This window comes from Dermacentor andersoni, chromosome 8 (assembly GCF_023375885.2).
Source record: "Dermacentor andersoni chromosome 8, qqDerAnde1_hic_scaffold, whole genome shotgun sequence".
NCBI classification, from domain to species: Eukaryota; Metazoa; Arthropoda; class Arachnida; order Ixodida; family Ixodidae; genus Dermacentor; species Dermacentor andersoni.
In genome coordinates this window covers 32896606-32916499 of record NC_092821.1, presented here as the reverse complement: position 1 = coordinate 32916499, position 19894 = coordinate 32896606, and the positions used below count along the sequence as shown (strand labels likewise).

The 19894-nt window shown below is 44.2% G+C and overlaps 1 protein-coding gene and 2 non-coding genes across 6 annotated transcripts in view; 2 read left to right on the top strand and 1 right to left on the bottom strand.

Annotated features, from left to right (window-relative positions):
• Positions 1–2857: 2857 nt before the first annotated feature.
• The window catches only part of LOC129380134 (uncharacterized), a 48660-nt gene continuing 31623 nt past the window's right edge, over positions 2858–19894 (bottom strand). For 3 of the 4 annotated variants that reach the window (XM_072289612.1, XM_072289611.1, XM_072289613.1), the window contains one exon: positions 2858–4051. In XM_072289612.1, the coding sequence (XP_072145713.1) occupies positions 3003–4051 (1049 nt within the window). In that variant the 3' untranslated portion in view covers positions 2858–3002. Of the gene's footprint in view, positions 4052–16526; positions 16586–19894 lie in introns of all 4 variants that reach the window. The other variant, XM_050174396.3, reaches the window with a different exon arrangement.
• On the top strand, positions 17508–17582 carry TRNAS-GGA (transfer RNA serine (anticodon GGA)). Its single transcript has one exon. It is a non-coding gene; the product is annotated as a tRNA-Ser (tRNA).
• TRNAF-GAA (transfer RNA phenylalanine (anticodon GAA)) lies at positions 18067–18141 on the top strand. The gene has a single exon. It is a non-coding gene; the product is annotated as a tRNA-Phe (tRNA).

Here is a 19894-nt window from a genome sequence, read left to right as displayed (position 1 = left end):
TCATTATATCAAGGTTTAAATGCATTTTGAATTTTTTATCAGCTATAACGGCTTTGGGTGGGTCAGTTCTCATAATTCCTTTTGCTCTGTGTTATGACCCTGAAAAAATGTGTTTCAGGGACACTTTAAGAGGAAGCTTTAGCTCGAGGGCTCCTATCTAAATACATGGGAAAGGAGAAATCGTTTTTCTGGACAACTACTCCGCCAAATTTGATGACATTTATTGCATTTAAAAGAATAAGTTGGAATCTAGTGGCTGTTGGTAGTGAATTTTTTATTTAGGCCATAGACCTTTTTATAAAAATTGCTGAAAACCACAACTTTTCAGAAAACAGAACTATCAGGTTTATAACTCCATAACACAGGAATGAAAAACAAAATCACATATCTGCAAAATGCATCGAATAGGACATCTAAAGCTGACAAAATCGATGTATTAAGTGGGCATTCAAATATATCACTAATATGTGAGTAAGACTTTTGCAGAACCCTCGTAAACAATGTAACAGGTTAACGAAAGATATTTCATTTAATTTATTTCATTTATTTTCACCTTAAAGGCCCAGAGGCATTACATCAGAGAGGGCTTTAATCCTTGCGACAATGTTGGAACAAATGTAGGGAACAGTAAAGAAACAACAATAAACAAAAACAAGGCAGGAACAATTGTGAAAAAACAGGTACATTGTGTTGGAGTAAGGCTGGGTAGGATCGGTAAATAGGCAATGTGGTTTTTAACATTTCGCGGAATGATTTACGGTCAGTGCATAAGGCAATATCTTCTGGGAGGTTGTTTTAATGGGTTATTGTGTCAGCGAAGAATGAAGTGTTCATGGCAGATGATCGGGCGATAATGTAAGCTATGGGACAATTGAGGCTTAAGCAAGTGGATGTACGTAATGGTGGATTTAACAGGGAATGCCTGTAGTACAGATGGTAATAAAACCTGTGAAGCAAGCAGAGACGAGAGGTGATCCGGCGGGAAGCAAGTGAAGGTAGTTCAAGTGTACGTTTTAATGCAGCTATGCTGGTTTCACTAGTCACTGGAAGTTACAAACCGAGCGGTGCGATTTTGTATTGCTTCTATGCCATCGGTAAGATATGATTGGGAAGGGTGCCAGCTAGATGATGCATATTCTGACTGCGGACGTATGAAAGTTATATATGCTAGCTTTTTTATTTGTGGTGATGCGGTTTCCAGGTTACATATTATATATCCAAAGGTACGTGAAGTATTCGAACAGATGGTGTCAATATGAGTTGACCATGACAGTGTCGATGTCATGGGAAGGCCGAGCTATTTGCAAGATGGGGCATGACTGATAGGAGCTGAATTTATTGTGTAGGTGCGACTGGTTAAGTCTGGTTGTGGGTGAATGACAAAGCTTTGCATTTATTAAGGTTAAGCAGCATGAACCATTTCTCACAACATACTGCGATGGAATCGAGATCATGTTGCAGTGTGGTGATGTCATTTGAGCATTTGATAGGGGAATATATGACACAATCGTCCACGAAAAGACGCAACTTATTCTTAACATTAGCAGGTTAGTCATTAATGTAGTTGAGGAAAACTAGAGGCAATAAGCCAGCGCCTTGTGGCAGACCCGATGTTACGCTGCTAAGGGACGAATTACGGTTATTTGCAGAGGTAAACTGTGCACGCCCTTTTAAGTGTTCGAGCCAGTAAAGCAAGCTATTTGGGACTCCGATGCGAGTCATTGAAGCATGTGATTGTGGGAAATGCGGTCAAATGCTTTCAAGTAATCCAAGAAAATTGCATCAATCTGCAAGAGAATGTCCATGAATTGCAGAATGTCATGGGTGAACTTGGCGAGTTGGATCTCATATGAAAATAGTTTTCTGAAGCCGTGCTGGTGAGGGTAAAAGAAGTTGATAGACTTCAGGTGAACCATTAGGTTGGATGAGATTATATGTTCTAGTAGTTTGAAAGGAATGCTGGTCAGAGAAATTGGGTGATAATTTATAGCACGGGAGTGGTCGCAAGTCTTAAAAGATTGGTACGACATGAGCCATTTTCCAGTCGTCTGGCAAGTTTTCCGTCCATAAGGATCGCGTAAATGTTAGGTGTAGTACCTGGTTAGAAATGTTACTGGTGTTAACAACTATTTTGACATTTATATTACCACATTAAGCTAAGGTGATTAGTTTTAGTGAATTAATGAGGCTATGTATCCCATCAACGTTGATTTTAATGTCCAGCATCAATTTTACTGAAAGTGGTGGTATTAGTTTAACGGGAACGTCATTAGTGTTGGAGAAAACTGAGGTGAAGTAGTCGTCAAGAGCCGACACGCATTTCTCAGAGTTAATGAGGTTTCCATCCGAATCTGCTAGTTCAATCTGCCTAGAACGTGTCTTTACTGAAAGTAAGTGCCAGAATTTATTGGGATTTGAGTGTAGAATAGTCTGCAGTCTAAGTAGTCTGCAGAATAGTCGTAGAATAGTCTGCAATGTAAACTGATACATCAAATCTCTCGGCATTGGATGACCTACTGTATGTAGTTTACAAAACTATGACAATTATTCTAAGTGCAGAGCTACGAATTTATAAACTTCTTGTTCCAACTTTTTCAAATTTTTGTAAACTCCTGTTATTACATTCAGGCCTTCAATCAAAATTCTGCTTCCAGCAGTCACTAGAACATAACTTTTTCTCTGAAATACAACAAATTTCATTATAATTGGATCAGTGGTTGTCTCAGAAAAGCGTTACTGCATTTTACATGTATTTGAATTGGCAGCATCAAAATTGGGCCCAAGATAAAGCTTCCTCTTAAGAGCACATGGAGATACTTGTGCTACATGATGCAGCAGAGCAGAATGCAACATGCTGCACATTTGTAGATTTATACTTCAGACTCTCGTTCAACATGGTTGTTGACCTATCCTACAGTATCATGGTGCTGTGTTCTCTTATGTCTGCAATAGCGATGAGACTGCATAAAGACTTGGAGCAGATGGTGCAACTATATGGCCGGTCACCTGTATGAATGGGCTGGTGTATCTTGAGGGCATTCTTCAAGAATCTCTGAAGGCATAAAGGGCACTGAAATGGCTTCTCGCCTCATGTGTTGCCTAAGGTGGCTCTTTTGTGAAAAGCTCCGAGAGCATGAGGGGCACTGATACGGTTTCTCACCTGTGTGGGTGCGCAGGTGGACTTTCAGGTGACCCTTGTATGAGAAGCTCTGAGAGCATGAAGGGCACTGATATGGCTTCTCACCTGTGTGGGTGCGCAGGTGAACTTTCAGGTGAGACTTGTGTGAGAAGGCCTGAGAGCATGAAGGGCACTGATATGGCTTCTCGCCTGTGTGGGTACGCAGGTGGACTTTCAGGTTACGCTTGTGTGAGAAGCTCTGAGAGCATGAAGGGCACTCAAATGGCTTCTCGCCTGTGTGGGTTTGCAGGTGGTCTTTGAGGTGGCCCTTTCGTGAGAAGCTCTGAGGGCATGAAGGGCACTCAAACGGTCTCTCGCCTGTGTGGGCACGCAGGTGAACGCTTAAGTCGTATCTGTTTGAAAAGCCCCGAGAGCATGAAGGGCACTCATATGGTTTCTCACCAGTGTGGATGAGCAGGTGGGCTTTCAGGTGACCCTTGTGTGAGAAGCTCCGAGAGCATGAAGGGCATTGATATGGCTTCTCGCCTGTGTGGGTGCGCAGGTGAGATTTCAGGTAGCCCTGCTGTGCGAACCTCCGAGAGCATGAAGGGCACTCAAATGGCTTCTCGCCTGTGTGGGTGCGCAGGTGGGATTTCAGGTAGGCCTGTCGTGCAAACCTCCGAGAGCATGAAGGGCACTCAAATGGCTTCTCGCCTGTGTGGGTGCGCAGGTGAACACTTAACTTGTGTCTGTTTGGCAAGCTCCTATGGCATGAAGGACACTGAAATGGCCTCTCGCCAGTATGGATGCTGGCATGTGCTTCCAGATGAAACAGTTCATCAGCCTCATAGTCCCATAGGTGACATTGGTGGAGGCAACCTTGCTTTGGGGTGTCACATTTGGCAGTTGACGGAGAAATAGAATGTCTTGATGCTGCACAAATAAAACGAAAGTAGGCAAGAGTTATTATGAAATGCCAAAGAAGAATGCACATGCTAAATTTACCGACAAGCTTTTTTTTATTATTCGGGAGATCTTCATGGTGACTTCAAGTATGATGAAACAAAGAACTCCTGATAGCCCTTTTTAATTTAATCAATATTGCTGTATTTGAATGCTTCATGACCCTGTTTGTGAAGTACACTTATAAAATACTTATACATGTATAATTATTTTACAGAAAAGTAAAAAATCATTAAGTGGCAGAATATGGAGTGTATGACGAATCTCAAATATGTATGAACCTCAGAGAACACTTTAAAAAATGCTTTGACCAAGCTTGCTCTCTCATCCTCAATGAGCACTTGAGGTCTGGAGGCCATATTTGGCACTTGCAAAATGTGTTATGATTCACTGACACAAGAAATGTGTCTCATACGAGACTTCATCAGTGGCTTTTTTCTTGATCAGATGCTGAACTTCGGCAACGTTTTCATAAGTTGAGATTGCGAGGAGCTGGCCGGGAAATACCGTAATTTTGCCCATATAACCCGCCAACAAGTACAACCCGCATCCTCTTTCAGAACAGCCAAGAAAGAAAGAAATAATGTGCGTGTATAACCCACAGAAATAACTGCATACAACCCTCAGAAGTTTACAAAAACAGTATCCATTGGGGATAAATGATTTGTCCATGCTGTATCTTCAGCCAGTGAATCTGCTTTACTGTTTTCCGAGACTGAAGCTGGGCCGTTGAGTGCGGCTTATCGTGATCCAAGTAATACTTTGCCAGCGCCATGCGCTAAATTCGCAAACTGCTAAACGCAAAATGGCGACCCATGAAGAGGAGGAGAATGACCGACAATGTAGGAGGGGAGAAAGGAGCTTCAACACAGAGGGGTGCAAAAACAGTGCGCTACCCCAGGAGATAACGAAAGTGTGAGTAGCTGAGAACCTTGCCTTGAAGTGTGGCTTTGTGGCAACACAAGCTGTGCTGCCATGGAGCCACACTTCAAATATAAATTCGAGTAATCTGCACCCCAATCCTGACTTTACTGTAAAATTTTTACTATGTTTGATGCGGCTTATAGGTGCTAAAATACAACAATTTCTTTATGAGTGCACTCTGCTCCTAGTGCCCTGCCATCACAAAATAGTGGCAAATGATTGCTGGAACTGACAAGGAATAGTAAAAAAAAAAAACGCCCCCTTAACGAAGCGTAATGCATTTTAACACACAAAGAGGTGAAGGTATTGTGGTGTTTGTGAAGGGAGGCACTGAGCATCGTCGGTGGCTTTGAAGGAACGACACACACACTAGTTCCACACCGCACCCAATTACCCCTCGGTTGCAATAAGGGTGTTTAAACATATATAGTGGGGCGTCCCCTGGGGACACCCAACAGAACAAAGTACTATAATTTTCAACAGGTATAACAAAACATAACCTAAACACAGCTGGATAAAAACAAGGGAGGCAAGTGTATGCAGTGATGGAAGCTGCATTTCGTCTTTTGGAGAAGCTTTTAGAGCAGCAAAAATTGCAATTTCGAGAAGAAATATATGCTTCTGGAGCAGAAAATCTGCCGTTTGGAGCAAGAAAAGAATGCCATTGAGCTCTAACTTACTGCTCCGGTGCAAAGAGGAAGCACTGTGTAAGTTAGTACTTTTTGAATTAATGCTTTCAATGTGAATTACGCAATGCTGCCAGTATTTCTTCCCCAACTTGTTCCATTCTTGTGTTATTATACAAGAGGACTAAGAGAAGCACCAACTTAATAGTAATTCACAGTTAACTCTGCATTTCAACAAAAAGTTAAATCCGCCACCCTCAAGCTGTCCTTGGCTTCATTATTCATTTCACCTGCTAAATGATCTATTATAGCATTTCATCTGCTAAACAACTAAGCTGAATGCACATAGCCACCCAATTCTTTATTAATATGGTGCAAGCACTGTATCCTCGCAGATTAAACATACTGCGTAAGGATAACCTCATGCACTTGAAGCTCATGCTAGTCAAAGCGTATGGTCTTCCAGGATGTTCCAAGCAAAGCACTGGCACACCACTTATTTGACGCTGACACAATGTTAATAAATAACTGGGTGGCTGTACTATATTCACAATACATATTCCTCCAATTGAAATTACTAGCTGAGCAAGTTGGTAGTTGATCAGAAGCACGACTAAGCAGTGAAAATACAGATGGAACAGCAACAATGATACAATTTTAATTGTCATCGCAGGAATAGATTGAATAGCATCTGCGCAGTGTGACTTGTGCGCCTTTGACTATTTCCATGTCCCGTTTTCAATTTTCTTTTTCCATGTCGGAGCAGCCATGTCGTAATATAATGTGCTTATGCACTTGTCTATATACCACTAAGTAACCGCGAGAAAGGTACATTGAGAAGCTGTGCCCTTGCAATAATGTGGCACCATAAATACATCACATAATTACAATTGCTATAACAATTATATGTCACTAGAGGAGAAATTCCATGGTCATTGTCAGCGTCATTTTGTGCATAATGTCCAAGTGCGATAAGATGGTGCCCATGCACCCTAGATGCTGTAGCTGTGATGGAAACCGTGTGTGGACGAGTAGCGAAGGTTGGTTGCTTGATGCACGGTGCCTTGTCACGCACACAGAATATTCCCAATTTGGAGCTGTGCATGTTGGCTCAGGCCCGGCGGTATGGCTGTGGTAAACAACAATTTGGCATAGCATGTAGCAGCATTTCCTTCACAGCGCAATTCACGCAGCACTTCCATTACTGACAAACTTTTTTTCTGGTTACATTTCGGTCCGCCCTCATGCTTGGTTTTTGCAAGGCTTAGATGACCTATGAGTGCATGAAATTTTGTTGCATCTTCACATGAAGCAACACCATATGAAGGAACACCGCGTGTACATGGCAGCTGGAACGGCAAGAAAAAAACTTCGCTTGACATGTATATGGCTAAAGCAGGTGAAGAGCAAACAACATTTTCACAATAACGGCGTAGTCATTATTGTTTGCATAATGCAGCAGTGAAGAAAGTATCACCCACATGAACATCACCTCAATAAAAAAGATGAATTTGGTATGACTAGGGCTACATTAATCATATACTTTTCCCTAAAGCCTCCGTTCAATTGCTATCACACTGAACTCTTATTGTTTCCAACATAGGAATTCAAAAACACAATAACAACTTCAGATAGAAGTGAGCGCCATTGACTCTGCAGTGCGGTTCGTCAATGACTCTCTACCCCGAGCTTTCTCTTTCTCGCCTTTCTTTCTATTCCCCTTCTCCCTTCCCCCAGCACAGAGTAACCTATCGATTTTTTGACTGGTTAACATCCCTGCCTTCTTTTTATCTATCTCTCTCAAATAGAAGAATTCTGATAAAAAATGCTCCACAACATTTTCTGTCTCACTGTCACAGTATTAAACACTCTGAGTAGCAAGCTTTTCATTGCAAAAAAGAAAAAAATTAGTACCATAAATACTCATTGTCGGTTCCTTAGATAAGATATTTACTTTCACCTCTGGCTAACTGCCCCTTGTTACAACAGCAGAATTTTATGCATTTCAGTGTTCACAGGTTCACAGTTATTTCCCTGACGCCCCAGAATGCCACACAAGTTACTGCAGACACATTTAGAATCCTAGTTCCAGTTCTGTTACCTCTATCAGATATAAGGAAATGGCTATTTTTTTTTTTACTTTGCTGTAGTACAGTAAAACTTCAAGTGATACGTCTCTTGAGACAAAAGAAAAAGTAACAGCCGGGAAAACATAACAGTCACAAATGCCGCAAATTGCCACAGCAATGTCAGAAACAGCTCTGAATTGCTGCCAGTACCGTTATCAGACATCTCGGTGCTTGCATTATGACTGGGGATGGAGTGCGCACATGTGCATAACTAAGGGACCTATACAATGTTCCATGAAAGTGGCCACTTTCAACTTTATTGTGCTTCACTGCAATGCTATGCACATGCTTCACTGCATACCACAGCTATATTGCAGTGAAGCTGAATAAATAGAAGTGGTAAGGTGCCAGTGGCACTTAGGACTGCTTGAATGGGTGAATGCGAAAGCATTACCCTTCCTTTGGCAAAATGTTTTTCTCTGCATGTTCCTTGTGTGCGCAAGCTTTCGCCTGGGTTCTTATGTGCCAAGCGTCTCTACACGCTCGCTTGCCCGCGAGGTGTTCACAACTTGAAGGACCACTCGGCGGCTCAGCTGAGAGCAAGCTGTTTGTCTTGTTTTCTGCAGCACACGCTTTTGCAAGGTGCACGCGAGGACATCTGATTAATTGTATAAGTGCCACAGTCACAAACAATGAAGCAGACGCAAGCGAATGAAAGAGCACAATCGCACATCAGAACTGGGCAAAAAAATGGGGCAGATAGCTTCATTTACTGCACGAAATGACAGCCACAATAGAATAACAATAAATGAGTTTCGTTTACTCCATGAAATGACTGCACGATGTGGTAACAAGCAGACAATACAGAAATATGTACCTCTAGCTACGGCACAGAGTAAAGCATGGATTCACAGACATTCAGTTTGTAGGTTTTATAATTTCTCTAATTGTGAATCGTCATGTGTAATAAACTTTATTTAAAGACAAGGCGATAGTGGTCCTAACCCAGGTGGGTGGTGTCCTCAGTACAGGATGCCATGGTTTCTCACTGCCCGTCACACTCTGTGCAACAGACGGAGCTGGTCTTCAGGGCACAAGGAACTGCTTTTATAGCACGAGTGGCATGAAAAATTTACTTAATTTTGCCCTGTCCTGCACTTGACTGATACAGTCAATGACTGAATTTTCGGACGGCCAAATTTTCGGACATACCTTCGACGTCTTCGCGGCACTGCCACGAGCCCCATAGAATCAATGTATAAGGACATCTGAAGTTTCGGACGCTCGAACCCCCCGCCGTCCAATTTTCCTGACTTTTTGACGGACGGAAGGTCTTTTGGCTCCTCGCACAGCGCCCTTGCGAAGTAAATCGACTTGCAGCCGAAGCATATCACCGCTTTGAACCACAACTAGACGAATATAGCCGTCACACACCGATTTGGTCTGGCCACGCTGGCTATGTTCATCGCCGCACTTCCGCCTCCGGTAGAGTTTCTGGAGCGGCGCCATTTTGTTTGTTTGTTTGCGCAGACCACATTTTGGTTAGCGTGGTGAGTGGTTGTGCTATTGTGTCAAGTGTGCTCTGCGACGCTAGGCCTAGGTGCTTCGATGCTCGTCAGCGAACTCCACTGTTCGCAACATGAGGATTTCGCTTGGCTTTGATGGCGCCCACTCCGTCTTCGTCGTCCTCGCCGATGGCATCGAAGCGCGGAAAGCAGTACAGTCGGACGACGTGATCAACGACCTCCGCTCTGCTGGGGTTTCCATACCCACAGAAATAACTTTTGAACAGTTTGTTGACGCTGACAACGAGCTCGACTTCCGCGCAGAACTGACTGACAAGGAAATAGTCCGTCAGGTTGTGGTGGATTCAGAAGACTCCGATGTTGAAAATGAGGAGCCAATGCCTGCCAAGTTGACGCGAGCACTGTTGACTCTTTCATCGGTGTAGTACAGTGCTGACATGACCCTTGCTCAGATCGAGGAGAATATGATCACATGCAACCGGAACGCCGTCCAAACAACAATCAACAAGTTCCTCAAGCCACTGCAGCAATAACACCGGCTGCCCGACGATGCACATGTACATAATAAACCGGCAGTCGGCTGCATACAGAGTTTTTGAACGCCTCTTTTTATAGCCACTTCACTGATGCTGTGGCAGGGTTTCGGAAGCCTGTTACTTCGCCCTGGGAAAAAAAAGGGGGGTGCGTTTTTTTGCATGCATTCATTTTTTTGGACTGCCTGAATTTTCGGACGTTTTTACGTTCCCTAGAGGGTCTGAAAAATCGGTCGTTGACTGTATACTACATGCTTGAAATACCACAATGATGGATACCGAGGAGGTAGTTTGGTTTTGCTTGTCTTGCAGCTTGATGCATGCCGCACCCCATCACAAGATGTAGGTATATGTGCACGACCTTTGACTCTGCAACACTGTCCGATTAGGCTCTGGTGCACGAGCTCAGTTTTGCGAAAGCCTTCATAGTAGCTGCCAGCATGTCATCCGCAGACCCAATCTCGACCTCCGGCCAACAGACTGGTGCATGATATCAAAACCAATCGCCGAGGCACTTTACTGGTTTGAACAAACTTGAGGCCACCTAGCTGCAACTGGCTGCATGGCCACCATCACGTCAGTTAACAGTGAATTTTTGTTTATGGCCATACAATGCAAGCAGCTTAAACATAGGCCTAATCAGCTACACTTTTGTCAGTATCCTACGTCGAGAGTTGCTGTTTGGTGCAGACTTGACCAGTATCTTCATAGCTGCCATGCGTCATTTATAAAGCCATGCAGTCACTTTGCCAACAAAAAGGAGGGATAGAGGACAGACTGAATAGTGCAAAAATTGTTCACAGACACCATGTCTGCGACTTTGTGCGCATTATGTTGGAAATATCGAACAAGACACCATACAGTGTCCGAAACACTAATTGCCATTTTACATCGGTCATACATAATCAAGGGTTCGACGAAGTTCTCCAGACGCCTCAAGAAACATAAACGCGACGTAAGAAATAATAGTCACACGACGAACACCATTGCCGAGCATGCGCAGGAAAATAATCACAAGATTGACTGTGACAATGCCACTGTGTTGCCAAAGAAAAGAACCTGTCATCCTGACGGCTGCTAGAATTTCTAATCATTCAATCGACGCCAGCTACTATGAACCGGACACCGGGGACTATGCCTGCCGTTTACGCACGTTTATTACGTCACATGCTGACTATATAAGTGACCACGATTTTCTGTCCAACTCAGTGAACGAGGAACCCGTATGCGGTTCCAAAACGTCAGATTATTCATCAGACTTGGTCAGTGACCGTGATTCCCTTCATTGGTCATACAAGAGAGGAGCGCGGGGTCTTGCTCGGTGCCAATGTGATCGCTTGCTACAGCCTGAAACACGATGCTGTCCCATTGCCTAAGCAGCCCACACGGAGTGGGCATTCAAAATACAACAGTCCAAGGATGAAACAGTGGTACGATCCAGGCTCAACTGACTCGCTCTTGACTCAGTCTACCGCGAGGTTATCACAGCTGCAGGTTCACCATGTTCCTTTTGATGGCACGGAGAAACGGTGCTTGAGGACCAAGTTCAGTTTTCAAAAACCGAAGCAATACTTTCAGTGCAGGGTGGGCTCACATTTCTCATCTTTTGCTGAAATGAAGCAGGATGTAGGAAAATTCAGTGCAAACGGTGGAGCGGCAGCATCACTGCATGAATACCCAAACCCAGCAGCTTTGCCGTTTTTTTTTTAAAACCATTTGTTTCGGCATCTGCAATGCTCAATTTATGACGTATCAAAATGATTTAGTTGAAAACACACTCTAAGTGTTTAAAAAAGTTATGTCAGCGTGGACGACATGAAAGGAGTCTGTAATCGTACAGAAACACCACAGTTCAAGGAGCCATCTTTAGTCGTTTCTGCTGCTGAGCGCGCACCATTTTGGTATCATTCGAAAAAGTTCCGTCTATTCATTCCTTGCTTACAATGGCCACATAGGAAGACTGCGAACACACACACACACACAAAAACCATCAGGGGCCAGTCTCACAAAGCTTTAAGTGCAATCGGCGCTGCTAAGGGCTCATCACACCAGCAAGTTGAGAGAGACCTTATGATAGGTTGTTGCTATGGCAATCGTGCAACAATGCTGAGAGTAGCATTGCTAGGCCAGCACCTGCTAGGCCTGCTTCGAAGCTGATCTGCCATTTCTTCATTGATCAGACCATGATTACAAGCAGCGATTGTAATCACTTGTTTTAAGAAGTTCGGAACTGAACTCGCATACAGAAAGCAAAGCACACCCATTATCAGATAATATGGCAAGAAAAAGGAAGCGTTTGTTGCAAGCATTAGATGAGCCAGTAATATACCACATGATTACTAGCCCTGGTGATTCATATAAATGGCAAGGGGATCCCCACAATGTGTCACTCTGGTGTAACAAACAGAAAATGAAACTTAATGCTGAGAAGTATAGATATATGTGCATATCACGTACTGTAAACAATGGCAATCAGTACAGATATATATTTAAACCTTGATATAGTGGCCTGTAAAATCGGCAATTTGCTTCGTTATAGCGAAATTCCATTCTATTGCGATTCCACTTTTTCTGCAAATAATTAGTCACTGATCTATTTTTCGTACATGGAAAGGGGCCAAAAATTTTCCGAATTATCGGGGAATCGAGAAAACAAACAAATTACAATGACAAAACAATTCAATTCGATAAATTTAAGAGTCGGCGACGAATGATACGGTTTCATGCCACTAGTCGATGATATCTTCTCGGCGGTACGAATTAAGCGAAGCCAGCCATGCTTTCGAAAGGCACTCTGCCCCCGCGGCTGATAGCGCTGCCAGCACTGGGAGGACACTATCAGCAAAAGCGCCGGCAGTGGGGAGCACACGCTTCGTCTGCTTCTCGCTCCAACTGGTTACCAAAGCTCAAGATTACGCAACCTCCAATACTAAATGTGTGGTAAGACAGCTTACATTGTGTCACGCCGTCTCAGCATGCCCACTCTATGCACACGCAACAGATTACCTCTAAAGCAACGTGAGTGGCTGTGTATTCGCTTAGCTGCACTTACAGCCATGCGCAGCTACGGCCCAGATGTACGCCAGAAATCGAGACCCCCCCCTCACGTGCGCTTTATCGCGTTGCCACGAGCTCACTCCACCACCTCCTTACAATGCACGGAAAGGTGGCAGCCTTGAAGCCACCATCTTTCTTGTCTCACCCTCGCACAAGGTGCATGGGGTGCAATAGGATCTTTTTGCACTTGGGAACACGATGCGGCTCCACTTCGGCCATCGCCCTTGTTGTGTGGCGCATGATTTGTGAGGTGCGTTGGCAAGCGGCCACTTGTGATACGATTATCTGACCATCTGCGTTGGCAGAAGTTTCCATTTATTGCTTCGGCATTGCTTTCCGGCGGCAGCGACATTTCATTATATTGTAATCCCACGGAAACACACTTCGTTACATTCAGGTTCTAAATACCTCGTGTTCTATGGATAAGAGGTCATGAAAAGTTAAATAGTTCATTATATCGAGACTTTCGCTATACTGGAGTTCGTTATATCGAGGTTTAACTGCATACTGATTGACACTTTGCTATCATCAGTTAACACCCAGAAATATCTTGACCTTGACATAACTAATGATCTGTCAGGGAATATGCATCTTGACTATTTCAGTGCGAATGCTAATTGCACATTGAAATATCTTGGTCGCAATTTTTCCTCTTGTGCAAAGACTAACGCTCTACGAAAGCCTAGTTCCCTCAAAACTACAGAACTACAGGCTTTGCCATTCTTGAAATGCAAGCACCAGGCAATTTAATCCGAGGCGCCATTTTAATCTGAGTGCCACACAATGTAATCCAAGCACCGCTGAATTTAAACACCAGCAGAAATAATCCAAATGTCAGTGAATATAATCCAAGCATAATGCAATTCAAGAACGGTTGAATTTTCAGGCAACTGAAATTTTGTGAAAATATTAAGGGTCAACATACCTTCAAAATAAGAGGAACAGATGAGAGACCAGCAGCTTTCCTGCCATGTGACTAACGACAACCTTTGGGTTTTTTTTTCTCGTCTTTGTCACAAGAGTGACACAGCAGATGACAATTCTCACAATTAATTGAGAGAAAATGCCAACATGAGATTGTTAAGAGAATTATTGATACACATATGATTTGGTCATGGTTATCAAACAGAATAAAGAGTGATTCAATGATAATCACTAGGCACTGGTAGGCATCGGTCAATAGCGAATACGATTCACTATTTTACTACAATATCTGTAGCCTCCAATCAAAAATTTCGTCATTAATACCACTAAAACACACATGAAATAACAATTAATTGCATAATACACCTAACTGATAGGCTTGAGTAACTAGTGAGCACAAGTGAAATACAATGCTGATACAATCTCGACCGGGTAAGGTAGGTCTCAACACAAGCATCAGGAAATGATGACGAAGGCCGGCATCGTGATGACGAAAAAAAAAGTTGAAAAGAATGTATTCACTTCACTGGTACATGGTTGTGACTCTGTGCGAGTCTCAAACAGTTCTTCCTAATAAGGGGGCCAGGATGGCCTTAAATAACCCCTCGTAGTATTGTAGTCGTCGATGTCTTCTTGGAAAACTTGCGGAACGTGTGGAAATGTCAGTGCCTTTATCAGGTTGTGAAGTCGACAAGATCTCCCCCTTTGTGTCTCCGCCTTCAGTTTCTCCCGTTTTGTCTGTTCAAGGCGTAGAGGGTTGATGCTTTTTCAGGCATGGGAACACACGCATGAATCTTTCCCACACTGGTGAGGTCAAAGTCCAAGCTTATGCTAACAGCCTTCTCTGGGACGAGGCAAATCATCTTGACATGGGAATGTCCGCTTGAACCTTTCCTACACTGGTGATGTAGGAGTTTAGGCTGAACCCAACAGCCTTTTCTGGGACAAAGGAAATCGTCTTGTCATGGGAACACACGCTTGAATCTTTCCCACACTGGTGAGGTCGATCATAACAATGCGCAGTTCATTGTTCTCGCTATATTGCACACCATAACATCATCTATATCAAATGAAATGTGATAATACGAGCGACTCAACCATGCTTACTATGAAGTCGTATGCTTAGGTCACTAGTCATTATTATTGATTTATTTTACTGTCATAGTGGCAGCCTTCACTTGTAGAAGCCGTCATTGGTACCAATCACGCTGTAATAAAATGATCACACTTTTGTTACCACTCCTAATAACACCGAGTCATTAGTTATCACTAGTGATGCGTAAGTATCACTAGTAAGTAAGTAAGCAAGTATACTAGTATCACTTACTGCGATGTTGTCCTACTTTCATGCAGAATAGTATCATGGATATCAAATGAAACGTCATTAAGATGACGATTCAATAACTATAATACAATAACTAGGATATATTAAGACTGAGTGACTACTGATGATGAATCATTTTGTGCAGTGCGACCTTGATTTGTGTTGTTCGATTTTGTGTTGCAGCCTTCATTCGTACACATCTTCAATAGTATAAATGAAAGTGTCAATAAATGAGTTTTAACTAGTCAACATTCCTAACTGATATCAGAGATTTAATGAGGCTGTGAAAAACAAAACATTAATTTATACCTCTAAGCAGCGTATCAAGCATTAGGCACGCTGAAATAGAATTCTGCACTTGATTTCACGGATGTTTCAGGTTCACAACCGCGGTGTACATAGCATCCAGTGGCTGCGCGAACACTGGCGGCTATAATTTAGCGTGAATGAAATCGGTGAGTGACTCTGTCAACAACAGTGCACTTTGCGTGAAGGCCAGGGTCGGTGTCAAAGGCAGGCCACTGTCAATCTCGTTGTCACTGCCGCTGCTATCGTCACCTCTGTCGCACAACGCCGCCGTCTGTGTCGCAACAACAATCGCCTCGTCAGGAATTCTTAGCCTAATGAGGCAGCACTATCTACACTCGGAAACTACTCCATTGAAGCACCGCCTATTTTATCGCCAGTAGTGACATGCTCCCAAAGTTCGTTAATGTCAGCGGCTGCCACCGTGTTGGTTTCACACATGGGGCATTTCACCCTGGTGCACAAAGTCTGCCATTTCCATTGATCAGCATGATCACTGCTTCAAGCCTTCATGATGGTGGTGGTGATTGCGGTTTTCAGAATTGTCGATATTGTTGACTGTGCGAGCTTGTACATTCAGTTTTGCAAAATTTGCAGCTTTGCACTTTGTCGGTGCACCGACCGCTGCTTCCGCGGCACATTTCTGCGCTTGCTGAGAGAGATTGTAGAAAGGGAGCGCAGGTGCGGTTTGCTTAACGCTTTTTCTTTTTCTCCTTTTTTTTTTGTCTGGACGCTTGCTGGCAACGCATGATGCGAAGCAGCTGGCCCCATCTTGTGGGACACTGTGCCAACTTGCGATGCTCTCCGTGGCTTTCGCACTCAATGCACTGCCGGGACGTGCTGCGCTGTAATGGCGGCAAATAAGAACTCGCGTAGGCAAACTTTTTGCGCTGTCTCGGTTAAAAGGAACTTAGCAACGAAAATTTCACGGTTATTCTGCATAGAAAATGCCGCCCAAAAGGCAGAATTTAGATCGTTATGTCCGATATGCAGTAAATAACATATCATTACGTACAGGTTTTTTCTCATAGCCTTAAGCATAAGTTGATACTTTGAAGTAGATTCATCATTATAGCTGATATATCATTATTATTGTTATATGTTGTATGGTTATAAGTGGACTGCACTGTAACCAAAAAAGACATGTACCGCTTACCTCTCATAGATGACGCCCTTGACTGTCTCAGTGGTTCCGAGTATTTTTCTTTGATAGACCTTCGTTCCGGATATAGGCAGATTGCAGTTGACGACATGGATAGTGAAAAGACAGCGTTTATTACACCTGATGGGCTCTTTCAGTTTAACGTGATGTCATTTGGGCTATGCAATGCCCCCCCACATTCGAACGAATGATGGATGCCCTCCTTGACGACTTGAAGTGGTCAATCTGCTTGTGCTACCTCGATGTAGTCATTGTCTTTTCGCCAACTTTTGACACACACCTCGAGCGTCTCTCGACAGTTCTTTCAGTGTTCCGCAAGGTGAGACTTCAGCTCAATTCGACAAAATGTCACTTCAGTCACGGGCAACTTACTGTGCTCAGACACCTCATCGACTCTTCCTGTGTTCATCCCGATCCGTAGAAAGTTCGCGCGGTCAAGGATTTCCCTGTACCCACCTGCGCAACTGACATTCGAAGCTTTGTAGGCCTATGCTCCTACTTCCGCAGATTCATGCAAAATTTTGGTGACATCACCAATGAGCAATGACCGCGACCCTTACCTGAGAGACATATTCTCAGCCCGACGGACCTGCCAACTTAACCCCCTTCGCGTATGCGCTGCAAGATGGCATATTGTACCATTACAACATGCACCCTCACGGCCCTGAACTGCTACTGGTCGATCCCAAGCGTATGCATGAGACAATGCTCGCACAGTTGCATGATGACGTAGTAGTTCTGCGGAAACCCGCAAGGTGGAGAGAAGTAATGAATGAAGGGAAAATCAGACATCCACCCGTTCGTAGCAATCGCTACAAAGGAAACCAATACGGTTTCCTCGAAAGAAAAGCCTCATAGTTGAAGAAAAATTCGTCCTGGTACGGGACTCGAACCCGGGACCACCGCCTTTCCAGGGCAGCCGCTCTACCATCTGAGTTGTCGACAAATTCGACTTCGCCCTGCCATCTGCTAGCAGCCTGGTTAGCTCAGATGGTAGAGCGGCTGCCCCGGAAAGGCGGTGGTCCCGGGTTCGAGTCCCGGACCAGGACGAATTTTTCTTCAACTATGAGGCTTTTTTTTCGAAGAACCCGTATGGGTTTCCTTTGTAGCGATTGCTACGAACGGGTGGATGTGTGATTTTCCCTTTATTCATTGCTTCTCTCCACCTTGCGGGTTTCCGCAGAGCTACTACGTCAAACTCTTGCCTTTGCTTTGTGTTGTCGACAAATTCGACTTCGCCCTGACATCTGCTAGCCGCCTGGTTAGCTCAGATGGTAGAGCGACTGCCCCGGAAAGGCGGTGGTCCCGAGTTTGAGTCCCAAACCAGGACAAATTTTTCTTCAACTATAAGGGTTTTCTTTCGAGGCCGTATAAGTTTCCTTTGTAGCGATTGCTACGAACGGGTGGATGTCTGATTTTCCCTTTATTCATTACTTCTCTCCACCTTGCGGGTTCCCGCAGAACTACTACATCAAACTCTTGCCTTTGCTTCGTGTTGTCGACAAATTCGACTTCGCCCTGCCATCTGCGAGCCGCCTGGTTAGCTCAGATGGTAGAGCGGCTGCCCCGAAAAGGCGGTGGTCCCGGGTTCGAGTCCTGGACCAGGACGAATTTTTCTTCAACTATGAGGCTTTTCTTTCGAGGAACCCGTATGGGTTTCCTTTGTAGCGATTGCTACGAACGGGTGGATGTCTGATTTTCCCTTTATTCACAGTTGCATGATGTTCCAACCATTGGTCATCCAAGAGTCTCAAAGACGTATGATTGTGTTGTTTGGCATTGTTTCTTCTGGCTTGGTGTTTCCCGTTCCATTTGCGGTTACGTCGCCTCCTGTAAATCTTGTCAGCATCGCAAGAAACCAGCAGCCCTATGAGCTGGCCGTATTCATCCCATTCAAATACCATCTTCACCATTCTTTCAAGTTGGTCTTGATCTCTTTAACCCTTTTGCTCTATCACTTAGTGGGAACAAGTGCAATTGGAAGCATAGCAGTTGCTATGGCCTACACCACCTGGTACATGATCATGCGGGCTCTCCCGACCAGTTGTGCAACTGACATTGCTGACTTCCTTCTCAACGCCATGATACTTCACCACTGCACTCTCCGACAACTCTTTACCGACCGGGGCCGCTACTTTCTCTCACAAGTTGACCAGGACATCTTGCACACCTGCGCTACAAAGCACAAGTTTACAACGGTGCACCACTCTCAGACCAATGACCTCACAGAGCGGCTCAATAGAACTATCACTGAAATGCTCGCCACGTACGTTTCCTCCAGCCACCGTGACTGGGATGCCGCTCTGCCGTTTGTCATATTCACCTACAATATGTCCCACCATGATTCTGCTGACCTTATACTGCCATTTGACACGATCCTCCCAGCCGTTCTCGATACGTCAGAATATGCCCGAGATGCCATATCCAGAGCAACCGAGGCACGTGACATTGCGTGCCTGCGTCTGATTACTTCCCAAGAAAAGCAAGGACGCATATATGACACTCACCACCACACTGCCCACTTTAACAATGGTGACAATGTGCTTCTTTGAAAACCAGCACAGTGAGTTGGTCTTTGTGAGAAGCTGATTTCACCCTACTCAGGCCCATACCATGTCTTGCGTCAAGTGACAGACATGACCTACGAGTTGCAGCCTCTCGATACCTCACCAATGTGATCCTCCTCTGATTTCGTTCATGTCGCTCGCCTGGTATGATATCACTCCAACCCACCAAGTGCTGGGACAGTGCCTTCGCCACCGGAGGTCATGCTATGAGATGCTGCAGTAGCAAACGATGATGAGAGAACTGACGAAGACAATGATCACCAATAATCGTGGCAGAATAAATGTACACTCGCCAACTGAAAAAATTCAAAACACAGATTGACGTTTCGGCACCCAATACAGGTGCCTTGTTCACAATCAACGAATGCATGGTGGTCTTCATTATATACGCGTCGGAAGACGTAATGCACTTGCGTACAACTCAGGGAGGGGTCCCCGTGTCCGGTTTATCGTGTTAGTAGTAGATTGTATGCAGAATGATTCAAGGAGCAACGGGATGATAATTCTTTCTCTCTTTCGATGATAAAAGCCGAATGCCAGTTAATACCGTGTCCAGTCTTTTCGTGATGCTCTGCCAGGGCACTAGAGATCGTGTGTACCAATAATCATGCGCATGGGCTCCATCCTGTATGCTTCTCTTGTGCCCATTGTATAGATTGTGTAAATATGTTGTCAAGCGTCTTGTCTCCCCATAACAAGATCTATCAAAATGTCATGGAATAAGCATTACTTCTGTTACCATTGCTACCTGATAATGAAGAGTGATTAGTGATCACTGGAGATAAGCTCAGTTCA